Raw genomic sequence first — 16,464 nt, forward strand, 5'->3', positions numbered from 1 at the left:
CATCAACAGCGTGCATCGTAGCTTTCGCGATGTCGGCTTTTAATTTATCAAAGGCCAATCGGGCCTTTGGTGTTAGGGGAAAAGAAGTGGACTTAATGAGTGGACGGGCTTTGTCCGCGTAATTGGGAACCCACTGTGCATAATAAGAGAAGAAGCCTAAGCATCTTCTCAGTGCTTTTGCACTAGTGGGCAGGGGAAGTTCAGAGAGGGGGCGCATACGGTCTGGATCAGGGCCAATGACCCCGTTTTCCACCACGTATCCTAGGATGGCTAAACGGCGCGTACGAAACACACACTTCTCCCTGTTGTAGGTCAGGTTCAGGTGAGATGCAGTGCGTAGGAAATTCAGGAGATTTGTGTCGTGGTCCTGCTGGTCATGGCCGCAGATGGTGACATTATCCAGGTACGGGAAGGTAGCCCGCAGCCCGTTCTGGTCCACCATTCGGTCCATAGCACGCTGGAAGACCGAGACCCCATTGGTGACACCAAAGGGAACCCTGAGAAAGTGATACAAGCGACCATCCACCTCAAAAGCCATGTATTGTCGGTCCTCTGGGCGAATGGGGAGTTGGTGGTAGGCAGACTTGAGGTCTATGGTGGAGAACACCCGATACTGCGCAATCTGATTGACCATGTCAGATATGCGCGGGAGGGGATACGCATCCAGCTGTGTGTATCTGTTAATGGTCTGACTATAGTCAATGACCATCCGGGGTTTGTTCCCACTCTTGACCACCACGACCTGCGCTCTCCAGGGACTAGCGCTGGGTTGTATGATCCTTTCCTTGAGGAGCCGCTGAACTTCAGATTGAATGAAGATCCGATCCTCAGCGCTGTAACGCCTACTCTTAGTCGCAATGGGCTTGCAGCCTGGCACAAGATTCTGGAACAGGGAGGGTGTGGTGATCTTCAGCGTCGAGAGGCTACAGGCGGGGCGCGTTGGGCAGTTTGGAAGCTGCTGTTCTCCCACTGAAAGCGAAGGGAGTGGCCCACCATACTGTAGGGTTACACTCCTCAAGTGGACCATGAAGTTTAGTCCGAGAAGTATTGGCGTGCAAAGGTGCAGCAACACTAGGAGCTTGAAACGCTCGTAAACTGTGCCTTGCACCGTTAAAGTTACCACGCAACTCCCTAGCACGGTGACAGACCGGGACCTTGATGCCATAGAAATTGTCTGTTTGACAGGTTGAATGCGGAGTCCACACCGCTTCACAGCGTCTGGGTGGATAAAGCTCTCAGTGCTCCCACTGTCAAACAGACAATAAATCAAGTGGTCGTTTACCTGAATGTCCATCATAGACTTGTCAAGTCTATGAGGCTTGGCCTGGTCCAGGATGATCGACGCCACCGTTGGTTCATGAGCGCCACTGCAGTCAGCTGAAATTGATGAGGATGACCCCTGCTGGTCGTTCGCGGTCGGTGCCGACCAACATGGCCGCTCCCATAGGTCGCATGTGGGTGATGGCGCCAAACTCAGTGACCCCTGGTGGTCACACATCTCCGACTCCGTCGACCGTAATGGCGTCGTCCTGGCCTTGCACGTGGATGAAACCCTCGATGATTTCGACGACGAAGAACCGGGCTCTGAGGAATCGCAGGCCGCACTGCTGTTCCGAGAAGCAGATTTAGATCGGCACACTTTCGAATAGTGCCCCTTCTTACCGCAGGAGGAGCACAACACAGCTTTAGCGGGACACCGTTGCCGAGTATGCTTCGCTCCCCCACAGAAGTAACACCGCGGGCCGCCCGGAGCTGCTGCCGTCGTCTGGCCCGAGTGTGAGCACGCCATTACGCAGCATTTCGAACCCGAGGGATGAGGAGGGATTGGCGACTGCTCCTGCCACGTTGTCTCCACGTGGTCTTCAGGATACAATACTAGGCTTTTGGAGGCCGTCTCCAGCATCTCCGCTAGTTCTATTGCCTGGGTAAGGTCAAGGTTACCTTTCTCCAGTAGTTTGAGTCGGATGTACGACGATCCGACTCCCGCCACAAATGCATCTCGAGCGAGGTCGTTCATATTCTGCTCTGCCGACACTGCATTGCAGTTACAGCCCCTGGCTAGCTGTAGGAGCTCGTTCGCGTATTCCTCCATCGTTTCGCCGGACTGCCGTCGTCGAGTGGCTAAGAGGTAACGAGCGTGTATTTCGTTGGGCGGTTTGATATAACGCTTCTTCAGAAGCTCGAGGGCCTTAGTATAATCGGTGGCCGCACGGATCGCGAGGTAGACGGTGTCGCTTACCCTCGCATGGAGGACCCGGAGTCTGTCATCATCTGTGGTGACCGCTGCGGAGGCTGCCAGGTAGTCCTCAAAACATTTCAACCAGTGGTCGAAGGTGTTAGAGGCGCCCACCGCACGTGGATCTAATGTAAGGCGTTCAGGCTTCAGTATCTGCTCCATACTCTTTTTTTTCTTCGACGAGAGTTTATTTACAGCAAATAAAATTGATGCGCGTTATCACACACGAGGCTTGATGCTCAGGAAATAAAGGCTTTTATTTGCTGTAACAAGGCAGCTACTAATTATATACACGATCCCAGACTGAGGGGTCCCAGACAGAACAGAGACCTTTATACCTCTCCCAGGAGGCGGAGCCCGACTGGGATGTACCACAACACTATAATACAAAGGTGTAACAACCCAACCCTAACCCCAACAGCAACAAGTAGAACAACCCATCCCTAACCCCAACAGCAACATATATACATACTTGTAGTACTGGCCAGACCCTGGCTCAGTACTATCTAGTGGGAACCAACGATGGTTCACCACAAGACCCATGGGCCGAATGGCCTCCTTCTGCACTGTAGGATTCTATGATTCTACAATCAATCCCATCAGCTTCGTCAGAACTTGTGTGATGGGAGATCATCAACTCGAAATGTTGATTGAAATCCGCTCTACACAATAGCTGCCTGATCTGCTGAGTGTTTCCAGCACATGCTGATTCTATTTCTTATTCCCCGCATCCACACTCTCCTGTAACGTGTGTCTTGAAATTAGGTTCTTCAATTCTAAGTGTGAAATACATAAAATGCACATATGTGAAATTCATTTCATAGAATCCTCACAGTGCAGAAGGAGACCATTTGGTCCATTGAGCCTGCACCAACCACAATACCACCCAGCCCCTATCCCCATAACCCCACGTTTTTACCCTGCTAATCCCCCTAACCTACACATCCGGCGACACTATGTGGCAATTTAGCATTGCCAATGCACCTAACCAGCATGTCTTTGGAGCGTTGGAGGAAACCGGAGCACCTGGAGGAAACCCATGCCGACATGGGGAGAACGTGCAAACTCCACACAGACAGTGACCCAAGCCGGAAATCGAACCCGGGTCCCTGGCGCTGTGAGACAGCAGTGCTAACCACTGTGCCACCATGCCGCTATTTTGTCATCGATGTTAACCTAGTTAAAATCAATGGTTCAGCCACTCGATTAAAGTAACAGGAAGGTTTTATATTAGTACATTAAATAAGCATGCATCTGCATTCAAAAAGCCTATTTCCAAGGCATTGATGTTGAGTTTTTTTTCCTCATAACGCTTGAGCGAGTGGAAGCATACTTCAGTATTTATTCCTAGAGCTCACCCAGTACTTTACTACCAGTATCTTAACTCAAGCTATGTCCAGCTCATCTCTCACTCCCTGATGCACATTGACTCATCATTCTTCTATCTGAATCCTTTCATAACACTTGCCAAATGTGATCTCCTTGAGCTTTACCATGATCCAGAGATCTTTACGCTCCTGCGATTCTGCCCTCTTGTGCATCCTCGATTTGAATCATTCAACAATTGGTGGCCGAGCCTTGAGCTGCCTAAGCTCTGGAATTTTCAGTTTAAATCTCTTTGCCTGTCTACCTCTCTATCTCTCTCTCCTCCTTCAAACCTCTCCTTATAAGATACCTCTTCGACCGAACCTTTGGTCACTTATCTCTTTATGTGCTGCTTAACATCCCGGGGGTTATAAGACGATAAGAACCATAAGACACTGAAGCAGAATTAGGCCACTCAGCCTATCAAGTCTGCTCCGCCATTCAAACATGGCTGATTTTTCTCTCATCCCCATTCTCCTGCCTTTTCCCCACAGCCCCTGATCGCCTTATTAATCAAGAATCCATCTATCTCTGTCTTAAAGACACTCAATGACCTGGCCTCCACAGCCTTCTGCGGCAAAGAGCTCCACAGATTCACCACTCTCTGACTGAAGAAATTTCTCCTCATCTCTGTTTTAAAGGATCGTCCCTTTAGTCTGAAGTTGTGCCCTCTAGTTCTAGTTTTTAATACTAGTAGAAACATCCTCTCCATGTCCACTCTATCCAGCCTCGCAGTATCCTGTAGGTTTCAATAAGATCCCCCCTCATCCTTCTAAACTCCAACGAGAACAGACTCAGAGTCCTCAACCGTTCCTCATACAACAAGCTCTTCATTCCGGGGATCATTCTTGTGAACCTCCTCTGGACCCTTTCCAAGGCCAGCACATCCTTCCTTAGATACGGAGCCAAAACTGCTCACAATACTCCAAATGGGGTCTGACCAGAGCCTTATACAGCCTCAGAAGTGCATCCCTGCTCTTGTATTCTAGCCCTCTCGACATGAATGCTAACATTGCATTTGCCTTCTTAACTGCCGACTGAACCTGCACGTTAACCTTGACGTTACCTTTGGCCAGAAGCTGAACTGGACGAACTGTATAAACAGTGGATATAATTTTGCAGGCCCATTCGCCGTGGGCGCAAATCCAATCCTGGCTGATAAATATCGCGAGAGTCTAAAAGCGGGATTTGCACTGGCAAGATTTCAGAGCGCCACCTTCCTGGGCCTTCCCCGATGGTACGATCAGGTTTATGCCCAGGAAGGGCACAAACCTGATTAACATGAATTTGAATATATTAACATCTGCTTAGCGGGCGCAACGTTGGGTCTTCAGACTTCATTGAATCTTCCCACCCCACCAAGTGTGATGTCGCGCAGGACGATTTACTACACAAATGGGCATGATATTGGCTGGCCACCTGGCGGGCCAGATGTCAATGACACCTGGCATGCATGGGCAGGAGGCATTGTGAGGAGTGGAATTCCAGCAGGATGTGGGCATCACGCGTTGGACCGGTGGGAAGCTTGTGGGAAGTTGGGTGCTGGGGCCTGTGAGGTGGGACATACGGGCTCGAGATGACATTCCGTGGGGTCTCGGTCAGGTCGAGTGCAGAGATGATAGAGGGTGCACTTACCCTGGCAGAACAGAGTAGGTTATTCATCTTCCTGCAGCATTGTACCTCTGGCCTCTTGTGGAGGGCTCTGGCACTGATCACTGCTGCCACCGTCTCCCAGGCGGAGTTGGTGATCTGGCTGGAGGGTCTCCTGCCAGCCTGAGGGTAGATTGTTCCCCCTCTTTCCCTCTACGGCGTCAGGCAGGCGGGTGAGGGCCCCCTCGGTGAAGCGGGGAGCAGGCTTCTTCACTGCCATCCTCCTGTCCTGACTGTGAGCAAGTGCTGTTTAAATGTGGCATCCTCCTGATTGAACTGCTCAGGTGACCCCTGGACTGAGCAAATCAGATGGTTCCTGCCATAGGTCCTTTTTCATGCAGGGAAATTTACTTTTCAAAGTGCCTAAAAATTGCGATCTGAATCGCACCAACCCATCCGCACCACTTTTCGCACCAAAAGTGACAATTAGCCAAATTGTGTGAAAATTCCACCCACTGTGGCTACAAGAGCATGATGTGGAGATGCCGGCGTTGGACTGGGGTGAACACAGTAAGAGTTTTAACAACACCAGGTTAAAGTCCAACAGGTTTATTTGGTAATAAACCTGTTGGACTTTAACCTAGTGTTGTTAAAACTCTTACTACAAGAGCAGGTCAGAGGCGAGGAATCCTGTGGCGAATAACTCACTCCCCAAAGTCTGTTCACAATTTACAAGGCATAAGGCAGGAGTGTGGTAAAATACTCTTCCCTTGCCTGGATGAGAAAGGCAGCAGACGCATGGGAACAACATCACCTCAAAGTTCCCCCTCCAAGTCACTCACCATCCTGACTTGGGAATCTATTGCCGTTCCTTTACTGTTGCTGGGTCAAAATCTTGGAACTCCCCCCCCCTAATAGCACTGTGGATGTACCTCCACCACATGGACTGCAGCGGATCAAGAAGGAAGCTCACCACCACCTTCTCAAGGGCAATTAGGGACGGGCAATAAATGCTGGTCCAACGAGTGATGCCCATGTCTCATGAATGGATAAAAGAAATACTGCTGCCTCAAAGAAAAGCAAATTACTGCGGATGCTGGAATCTGAAACCGAAAGAGAAAATGCTGGAAAATCTCAGCAGGTCTGGCAGTATCTGTGAGGAGAGAAAAGAGCTGATGTTTCGAGTCCAGATGGCCCTTTGCCACCGCTGGCTCAAAATTCCCCTGAGAAGCATGTTGGGACATTTCATTGCATTAATGGCTCTATATCAATACAAGTTGTTGTTGTTTCATAATGTACATTTCATTAGTTACCTGTTAAAATACTGTTCGAAAGAAAGATATGTTTCTGAAGGTTTTCACTTTCCTCTCATCAGGACAATGGAAGAAATGCAAATTTCAAGTGATCACGCCATTTAAGTTACTAGAAAGACATTTCAACCAATCAGCACCCTTTTCTCCTGTAGTATGAACTGTAGTGATTGTTTGAAATTTGGTATTCTTGTGTTTGTCCTGCTGTGTGAAAGATGGGGCGGCACAGTGGTTATCACTGCTGCCTCACAGCGCCAGGGACCCCAGTTCGATTCCGGCCTCAGGTCATTGTCTGTGTGGAGTTTGCTTCTTCTCTCTGTGTCTGCGTGGGTTTCCTCCGAGTTCTCCGGTTTCCTCCCACAGTCCAAAGATGTGCAGGTTAGGTGAATTGGCCCTTAGGGTCAGGGAACTAGCAGGGTGAATACATGGGGTTACAGGGATGGAGCCTGGGTGAGATTGTTGTCGCTGTAGACTCGATGGGCCAAATGTCCTCCTTCTGCACTGTAGGGGTTCTGTGATTCTATTCTATTCTATGAAATGCTTTGGTAGCATGTCTCTCTCTTTTCAGCAACTTCCAAGCTTTGTACGGCCCAGCGACCATCAGTTACCTTTTGGAACAGGCAATTATTCTCAAATCACTAAGTGGCTGTCAGAGGCTGTTTCATTTCACTTTTTTGCCGTATTGAATAACTGTCCTGCACTCAACTTCAAAACATGAAATCCATTTATCAATTGCCAAGTTTTCAAAAGCAATCTTCTACTAGTTAATTGTTTTTAAAATAATTTCCTGGAGACGCATGGAGAGTGGCAGAGAAAAAAGGAGGGAAAGCATGTTATTTTTAATCTGTGATTAGATGGAGGACAGGAGGTAGTTAAATGGCAGAAGCACTGATGTTGAGAGAATCATAGAATCTCTACAGTGCAGGAGGAGGCCATTCGGCCCATCGAGTCTGCACCGACCTTTACCCAGGTTTACTCCATAACCTCATGTATTTACCCCACTAATTCCTCTAACGTATATACCTTGGGAAATTAGGGGGGCAATTTAGCATGGCCAATCAACGTAATCTGTACAGCTTTAGACTATGGGAGGAAGCCGGAGCACCAAGAGGAAACCCACGCAGGCACGGGGAGAATGTGCAAATTCCACGCAGACGGTCACCCGAGGCCAGAATCAAACCTGGGTCCCTGGCACTGTAGGGCAGCAGCGCTAACCACTGTGCCACCTTAATTTTGAGTTACTAGAAACTTTATGACTTGTAGATGCCGTGGTCGTTTTGCTGATTGCCAGTGTAGAGTTCTGATTCTTCTTCATCATTCCTTAATTATCTGGAATTTAAATGACATCATTCCCTGATGCATGAGCACAAATAATTGTACGCCTTTCTTGTTTCTGTTTATCTGGTGGTGAAGTAGGAATCTGAATGCTCCCAGATTTTAACTCCATTGATGAGTGATTCACTGATATTCCAGATTCTTCTCCTGAGGAATTTAGCACGGAGAGGAAACCTATTCAGGAATATAGTGGCCTTTGGAAAGAAACTGGCCCAGCCATCATTTGTAGTTATTTGGCTGACTTGATTGTACAGATTCTTGGACATACATGCACCAACCTACCAAATTATCTTTCTAAGTTGTCTACTGCTCTTCTGGAATGGAATTGGAGTGAGTTGCAGACGCTGCTTTTAATAGTCACATCTCCGTTGCTAGATCTTTGTCTTCGACTTCAAGAACATTCCAGTTATCATTTGTTTGCAGATTCCCTGCAGGGCTCTATCTTCAAGTCATCCCTCAGTTTCAGCTTTCATCTGTTGACTATCATTTAATAATGAGAACACTTTCCTTTGATTCTGCCCAGCCACATTTGAGACGTAGGTCAATTAATTTCCTTCTGGTTATGCATGTTAGAACCGGGTTTGCCAGGCTTATTCAGGGGATGGCGGGACTGATGTGTGAGGAAAGATTGACTCAGTTAGGATTGTTTTCGCTGGAGTTCAGATGAATGAGGGGGGATCTCAAAGAGACTTATAGAATTTTAACAGGGCTAGACAGGATGGATGCAGGGAGGATGTTCCCGATGGTGGGGGAGCCCAGAACCAGGGGTCACAGTCTGAGGACTCGGGGTGGACCATTTAGGACGGAGGTGAGGAGACATTTCTTCACCCAATGAGTGGTGAGCCTGTGGAATTCATTACCACAGGAAGTAATTGATGCCAAAACATTGAATGTATTCAAGAGGTGGCTGGATATAGCACTTGGGGTGAATGGGATCAAAGGTTATGGGGAGAAAGCAGGATTAGGCTATTGAGTTGGACGATCAGCCATGATTGTGATGAATGGTGGAGCAGGCTCGAAAGCCGAATGGCCTCCTCCTGCTCCTATCTTCTATATTTCAATGTTTTTATAAGAAGCCCGAGCTGTAGTGAGCCATTCCTCCCCTCATGCCTGCTCTGTCATCCAGTAAGTTCGTGTTTGATATTCCACCTCCTCTTCACTTTCCCCACCTGTCCATTCTTACCCGAAAACCTATCAACCACTTTTTTGAACTCGACAGCCGAGCATCCCCAGCCGCCTGGGATAAGGAGGGAGGCCCGATCATTGTCTGGTGGGGGGAGAGGCCCAAACATTCTCGGGGAGGTGGGGGGGGGGGGAGGTGTTAAAGGCCCGATCATTCTCGGGGGAGGGGGAGGTCCAGATAGATCTCTGGGGGGGGTGGGGGGTGGGGCGAGGGCCAGATGGATCTCTCGGTGAGGGGGGGGAGGGGTGGGGGGGGAGAGGGCCAGATGGATCTCTGGTGGTGCGGGGGGGGGGGGGGGGGGGGGGGAGGAGGGAGGAGGGCCAGATGGATCTTTGGGAGGGGGTGGGGGAGGCACATGGATCTCTGGTGGGGAGGGGGGGTTCGCTGCCACTCTGCGGGCGATCGGTGGGGGGGGGAAAGGGGGCAGAGGGTCGCCATCAGTCTGGGTAGCCGGGGCGGGGGGTTGGTTGGAGAAGGGTGGCAGTTATGTTGTGGGAGTGCAGGTGATGTCTGTGGGGACCATCATTCCCAGGCCGATTTTTCCGCGGCCCGATTTTCAAATTTTTTTCTAACTGCGCATGCGCGGTTCAGAGCTCCGATCGTTTTGGGTGTGATCAGCCCCACTCACAGCGCGATTCCGACCCACAATTGTTTTTTCAGGCTGAGTGCGTATGGGGGGGGGGGGGGCGCCTGAAAGCAGATTTCCAAGTCGGATCTGAATTGCGCCCAGATTCAGCACTTAGAATGAAAATGGTAAAATCAGGCCCTATGGGCCAAATTTTAACTCTAACCAAGTGGACGGGTATGAGTGATTGAACTAGGCATTGAGAAATTGTGGATTTCGCGTTTACATAAGAACATAAGAACTAGGAGCAGGAGCAGGCCATCTGGCCCTTCGAGCCTGCTCCGCCATTCAATAAGATCATGGCTGATCTTTTCATGGACTCAGCTCCACTTACCCACCCGCTCACCATAACCCTTAGTTTTTTTGCTGATCAAAAATCCATCTATCTCTGCCTAAAGAATATTCAATGAGGTAGCCTCAACTGCTTCACTGGGCGGGGAATTCCACAGATTCACAACCCTTGGGAGGAAGAAGTTCCTCCTCAACTCAGTCCTGAATCTGCTCCCGCTTAATTTGAGGCTATGCCCCCTAGCTCTGGTTTCATCTGCCAGTGGAAACAATCTCCCTGCTTCTATTCTTATCTTTACCAGTTGGGTGCCGTGATGTGGTTATTGGCATGGGTGTGAATTGTACTAATATTTTAAAACAATGGTCGGAATTCTCCATTGTCACCACTGCTGCCGGCGAGAATGGATAATTTGGCGCTCAGGCAAAGCTCCATTGACTGCAGCGGGACCGGAGAATCCCAGCCGCAGATGGTGTCGGGGAATTCCGATCAACACCTTGAAATCATTGATGAACCCGTTCAGGTTGTCATGTGCTTCTTCTCTCTCTCTCTCTCTCTGTGTTCCTAGGGGAACGTGACATTTTCCTGCACCGAACCACGCATCGTTCCGGTCACGTTCAAGACTTCCAGCAGTTACTTGCTGCTGCCAGGAGCAAATCAAATGAATGAATTATCTGTCAGCTTCCAATTCCGTACTTGGAACGGGGATGGTCTGCTGCTGTACAGTGAACTTCACAAAGCGTCTGGAGCTCTGCAGATTCTCCTCAGCGATGGCAAACTGAAAGTAACCGTTCATAAATCATCAAGGAGCCAGGCTGACATCACTACAGGTAATTACAACAGTTCATTTTGCTGTCTGTGGTGACAGCGAATGATCTGCGGAAATGGAGAGGATTCCTCATATTTATTGTTCATCGTTTTAAGACTGCACTCTGAAAACACCAAGACTATTCAACGCATGTAATGTGTTTTTCCGGGTATGGTAAAACCTCGCTCATCTTTTTCCTAAACCGCATGGAGGGGGATTTTAAAAATGAACATCTTCTATCTGGAGATTAGTTCAGTGAGACAAGGTTTAAAGGAGATGTACGAGGCAGATTTTTTACACAGAGGGTGGAACGCGTCGCCGGGGGAGGTAGTGGAGGCGGATCTTGGCAAATCCATGAATAGGATGGGAATAGAGGGATATGGTCCCCGGAAGGGCAGGGGGTTTTAGTTAAGTCGGGCAGCATGGTCGGTGCAGGCTTTGGGGGCCGAAGGGCCTGTTGCTGTAATTTTCTTTGTTCTTTGAGACTATGGGTGGGATTTTACGGCCTCGCTCGGGTGAGACTGGAAATTCCTGCCCGAGGTCAACGGAGATTTCCATTGTCAGACCCTCGCTCGCGCCGGTTCCATGGCGGGCGAGGTGGTAGAGTTCCGACCTATAAGTCAGGACATTTATTTTGATGTCCTTCAAAACTGAAAGGACTTACCATCTGTATGAGGCTTTTCCGTTTAAATTTCTGCAAAAAACTAATACACCAAGTTAATATTCGTCAATAATTACGATAATTGTCTTTGCTTATATTTAATTTATTACGTTGAGTTGAATGTTATGACCCAGAGAATACGATATTAGATTTATGTGACGGAATTTTCACATCCCGCCCGCCATGGGAATAGTAGCCGATGGGACACTGACCATGCAAAGGTCCATTGACATCGGGCGGGATGTTCCGGTCTTGGGGCGAGCGCGGCTGGAAAATCCTGCGAATGATATTTGGCTAATAATAATGATTAATTTATGCGAAACATGTTGAATGACCTCAGTTTTCTGCACTAGATCTATTATATGCAGGAAATCATAGGGCGGGATTTTATGGCCTCGCTGGAGCGAGAGTGGAAGTTCCCGCCCGAGATCCACGGAGATTTCCATTGTCAGAGCCTCGCCCGCTCCGATTGTGTGGCGGGCGAGATGGTAGAGTTCCCCCATAGTGTCTGTGCTAGAGAAAGAAGCCGCTCTAATGGGGTACGGTTTGCTTTCTGTGAACTCAGGCAGTTCATGTCAGTGGGTAACCTGACTCCAAATGCATCATAGGCTAGACCAATGTTGCATTTTTTTAAAAATTCATCCATGGGATGTGGGCATCACCAGCATTTGCCACCTATCCCCACTTACATTCGACAAGTTGGTGCTGAGCTGTCTTCATGAATACGGCTGAGTGTCTTGCTGGACCTTTAAAGAGGGCAATTCAGAGACAACCACATTGTTGTGCATCTGGGGTCACATGGAAGCCATATCATGCATTGACCTTGGATGGGCGGAACACCTAGATGATCCTCTTCATTATAAAGAAGTGAAATCTTTCATGAATGAATGTAGAGCTTCCATACGATGGAATTCTATGCCAGGATATCAGGAATGCTGCATTGATCTCCAAGCCCATAGTATTGACTGGTGCTTCTGAAGCATGGATGTCAAAGGGTCAGACCACAAAATCCACTCCAATGTCAATAAGAACAAGGGAACACCACCATGTTTGTTTCAAACTGCTATTTTACCAATAAAGGAGTTAGATTCACAGGGAACAACATCTAAGTTCCATAGCAGTATGTTGGTACTGTGGTTAGCACTGCTGCTTCACAGCGTCAGGGACCCATGTTCGATTCCCGGCTTGCGTGACTGTCTGAGTGGAGTTTGCACGTTCTCCCTGTGTCTGCGTGGATTTCCTTCGGGCGTTCCAGTTTCCTCCCACACTCCAAAGATCTGCAGGTTAGGTGGATTGGTCGTGCTAAATTGCCCCTTAGTGTCAGGGGGACGAGCTAGGGTCAATGCATGGGGTTGTGGGAATAGGGCCTGGGTGGGATTGAGGTCGGTGCAGACTCAATGGCCAAATGGCCTCCTTCTGCACTGTAGGATTTTATCCCTTCATAGCTAATTGGCAGCCCATTTAATACTACTTCAATGGTAAAGGAAATATAGCATGGTGCAAAATGGGCTTGGAACCCATCTTTGAGTGACTGGCAAAGGTCAGTTTTGGTCCCATGGATTCTGGGGAATAGACTCTGGCTCTCCTAGTATTCTGCTTCACAGAAGACAGAAGACAGAGGGTGGTAGTGGAAGGGTCTTTTTCCGGCTGGAGGCCTGTGACTCGTGGTGTTCCGCAGGGCTCTGTATTGGGACCTCTGCTGTTTGTGATTTAGATAAACAATCTGGAAGAAGGTGTAACTAGGGTGATCAGTAAGTTTGCGGACGACACGTAATTAGCTGGACTTGCAGATAGTGAGGAACATTGTCAGAGGCTACAGATGGATATAGATAAGCTGGAAATTTGGGCAAAGAAATGGCAGATGGAGTTCAATCCTGATAAATGCCAAGTGATGCATTTTGGTAGAGCTAATGTAGGGGGGAGCTATACGATAAATGGAAGAACCATAAAGGGTGTAGATACGCAGAGGGACCTGGGTGTGCACGTCCACAGATCCTTGAAGGTGACGTCACAGGTGGAGAAGTTGGCGAAGAAGGCATATGGCATGCTTGCCTTTATAGGACGGGGCATAGAGTATAAAAGTTGGGGTCTGATGTTGCAGATGTATAGAATGTTGGTTCGGCCGCATTTGGAATACTGCGTCCAGTTATGGTCGCCACACTACCAGAAGGACGTGGAGGCTTTAGAGAGAGTGCAGAGGAGGTTTACCAGGATGTTGCCTGGTATGGAGGGGCTTAGTTATGAGGAGAGATTGGGTAAACTGGGATTGTTCTCACTGGAAAGACGGAGGATGAGGGGAGACCTAATAGAGGTGTATAAAATTATGAAAGGCATAGATAGGATGAACAGTGGGAAGCTTTTCCCCAGGTCGGTGGTGACGTTCACGAGGGGTCATAGGTTCAAGGTGAAGGGGGGGAGGTTTAACACGGATATCAGAAGGACGTATTTTACACAGAGGGTGGTGGGGGCCTGGAATGCACTGCCATGCAAGGTGGTGGAGGCGGGCACACTGGGAATTATTAAGACCTATCTAGATAGCCACATGAATGGAGTGGGAATGGAGGGATACAAAAGAATGGTCTAGTTTAGACCAGGGAGCGGCGCGGGCTTGGAGGGCCGAAGGGCCTGTTCCTGTGCTGTATTGTGCTTTGTTCTTGTTCTTTGTTCATGTAAATTGTGGAAGATACTCCAGTGGTGGGGCAGAGAGGTGACTCTCTCAGAGCTACCGACCTCACGTCTTGAAGTTACCCAAAAAATGTGAGGTTGTACTTCTAAGGCTGTATAAGGTTCTGGTCCGACCCCATTTGGGGTATTGTGAGCAGTTTTAGGCCCTATATCTAAGAAAGGATGTGTTGGGCTTGGAAAGGGTCCAGAGGAGGTTCACAAGAATGATCCCTGGAATAAAGAGCTTGTTGTATGAGGAACGGTTGAGTACTCTGGGTCTGTACTCGTTGGAGTTTAGAAGGATGAGGAGGGATCTTATTGAAACTTACAGATTGCTGCGAGGCCTGGATACAGTGGACATGGAGAGGATCTTTCCTCCAATAGGAAAAACTAGAACCAGAGGGCACAACCTCAGGCTAAAGGGATGGTCCTTTAAAACAGAGATGAGGAGGAATTTCTTCAGCCAGAGAGTGGTAAATCTGTGGAACTCTTTGCCGCAGAAGGCTGTGTCTCTTTAAGACAGAGACAGATAGGTTCTTGATTAATAAGGGGATCAGGGGTTATGGGGAAAAGGCAGGAGAATGGGGGATGAGAAAAATATCAGCAATGATTGAATGGTGGAGCAAACTCGATGGGCCGTGTGGCCTAATTCAGCTCCTATGTCTTATGTTCTTAAGGTCCACATGGAATCAAAGCAACTCTCGCCAACTTGGCATGAATTTGATCGAGACTCCAGGGAAGACCTCAGAAGTGTGCCAGATCATTGGTCCCTGAATTAATCAAACACCTTTAAATTGTCAGTACGTTCCTCACTTTGGAAAAAAAAAGAAAACAAATTAAACGCTGTTTGTCTTGGGCACGGTAGGGGAGTTGGGCTGTTAGTGAGGCTGTGTGTCGTGGTAGAATTCTCTGAAATGTCCTTCAAGACATGGGTAGCTTTCATAACCATATAATTCAGCCCATTCCTGGGAGCTGGACTAGAAACTGCAGTCTTTCCTTTTGAAGGATGCAAGTTCATAGAATCATAGAATTCTACAGTGCAGAAGGAGGCCATTCGGCCCATCGAGTCTGCACCAACCACAATCCCACCCAGGTCCTATCTCCATAACCCATGTATTCACCCCAGCTCGTCCCCCTGATACAAAGGGGCAATTTATTTTCCAATGCACTTGAACCATTGCTCTTTTTAAAAATTCATTAATGGGAGCTGGATGTCGCTCGCTGGCCCCACATTTATTGCCCATCCCTAATTTCCTGAGTGGTTTGCTAGGCCATTTCAGAGTGCAGAGCTGCCTGGTATGGAAGGGCTTAGTTATGAGGAGAGATTGGGTAAACTGGGGTTGTTCTCACTGGAAAGACGGAGGACGAGGGGTGACCTAATAGAGGTGTATAAAATTATGAAAGGCATAGATAGGGTGAACAGTGGGAAGCTTTTTCCCAGATCGGTGGTGACGTTCACGAGGGGGTCATAGGTTCAAGGTGAGCGGGGGGGGGGGGAGGTTTTACACGGATATCAGAAGGACGTATTTTACACAGAGGGTGGTGGGGGCCTGGAATGTGCTGCCGGGCAAGGTGGTGGAGCAGACACACTGGGAACGTTTAAAACTTATCTAGATAGCCACATGAACGGAGTGGGAATGGAGGGATACAAAAGAATGGTCTAGTTTGGACCAGGGAGCGGCGCGGGCTTAGAGGGCCGAAGGGCCTGTTCCTGTGCTGTTTTGTTCTTTGTATTAAGGGTCAATCACATTGCTGTGGATCTGGAGTCACATATCGGCTCGACCAAGTAAGGACGGCAGATTTCCTTCCCTAAAGGGACATTAAAGTGGACCAGATGGATTTTTTACAAGACTTAGCAATGGTTTCAATGTCATCATTAGACTATTAATTCCAGTTTAAATTTCACCATCTGCTGTGGTGGGATTCGAAATCTGGGTTGCCACCTTCCCCTCAAGGACACGCGGATGGGGAGGTTATGGCCTAGTGGTATTATCGCTGGAACAATAATCCAGAAACCCAGCTAATGTTATGGGGACCCGGGTTCGAATCCCGCCACGGTAGATGGTGGAATTTGAACTCGATTAAAAAAAGAATATCTGGAATTAAGAATCTACTGATGACTGTGAAACCATTGTTGATTGTTGGAAAAACCCATCTGGTTCACTAATGCCCTTTAGGAAAGGAAATCTGTTGTCCTTACTTGGTCTGGCCTACATGCAAGCACAGTAAGAAATCTCACAACACCAGGTTAAAGTCCAACAGGTTTATTTGGTAGCACAAGCTCTCGCTCCTCACCTGAAGAAGGAGTGAGACTCCGAAAGCCTGTGCTACCAAATAAACCTTTGGACTTTAACCTGGTGTTGTGAGACTACTTACTGTGCCCACCCCATCGGCATCTCCA

General features: G+C 48.5%; 1 protein-coding gene across 1 annotated transcript in view; it reads left to right on the forward strand.

Moving 5' to 3' along the window:
• The window catches only part of LOC144504122 (contactin-associated protein-like 5), an 824,359-nt gene that overhangs the window by 410,336 nt on the left and 397,559 nt on the right, over nt 1-16,464 (forward strand). Inside the window, exon 12 of the mRNA XM_078229298.1 lies at nt 10,499-10,760. Coding sequence (XP_078085424.1) covers nt 10,499-10,760 — 262 coding nt within the window. The remainder of the gene's footprint in view (nt 1-10,498; nt 10,761-16,464) is intronic.

The sequence above is a fragment of the Mustelus asterias genome, chromosome 14 (assembly GCF_964213995.1).
Source record: "Mustelus asterias chromosome 14, sMusAst1.hap1.1, whole genome shotgun sequence".
In the NCBI taxonomy this organism is placed as follows: domain Eukaryota; kingdom Metazoa; phylum Chordata; class Chondrichthyes; order Carcharhiniformes; family Triakidae; genus Mustelus; species Mustelus asterias.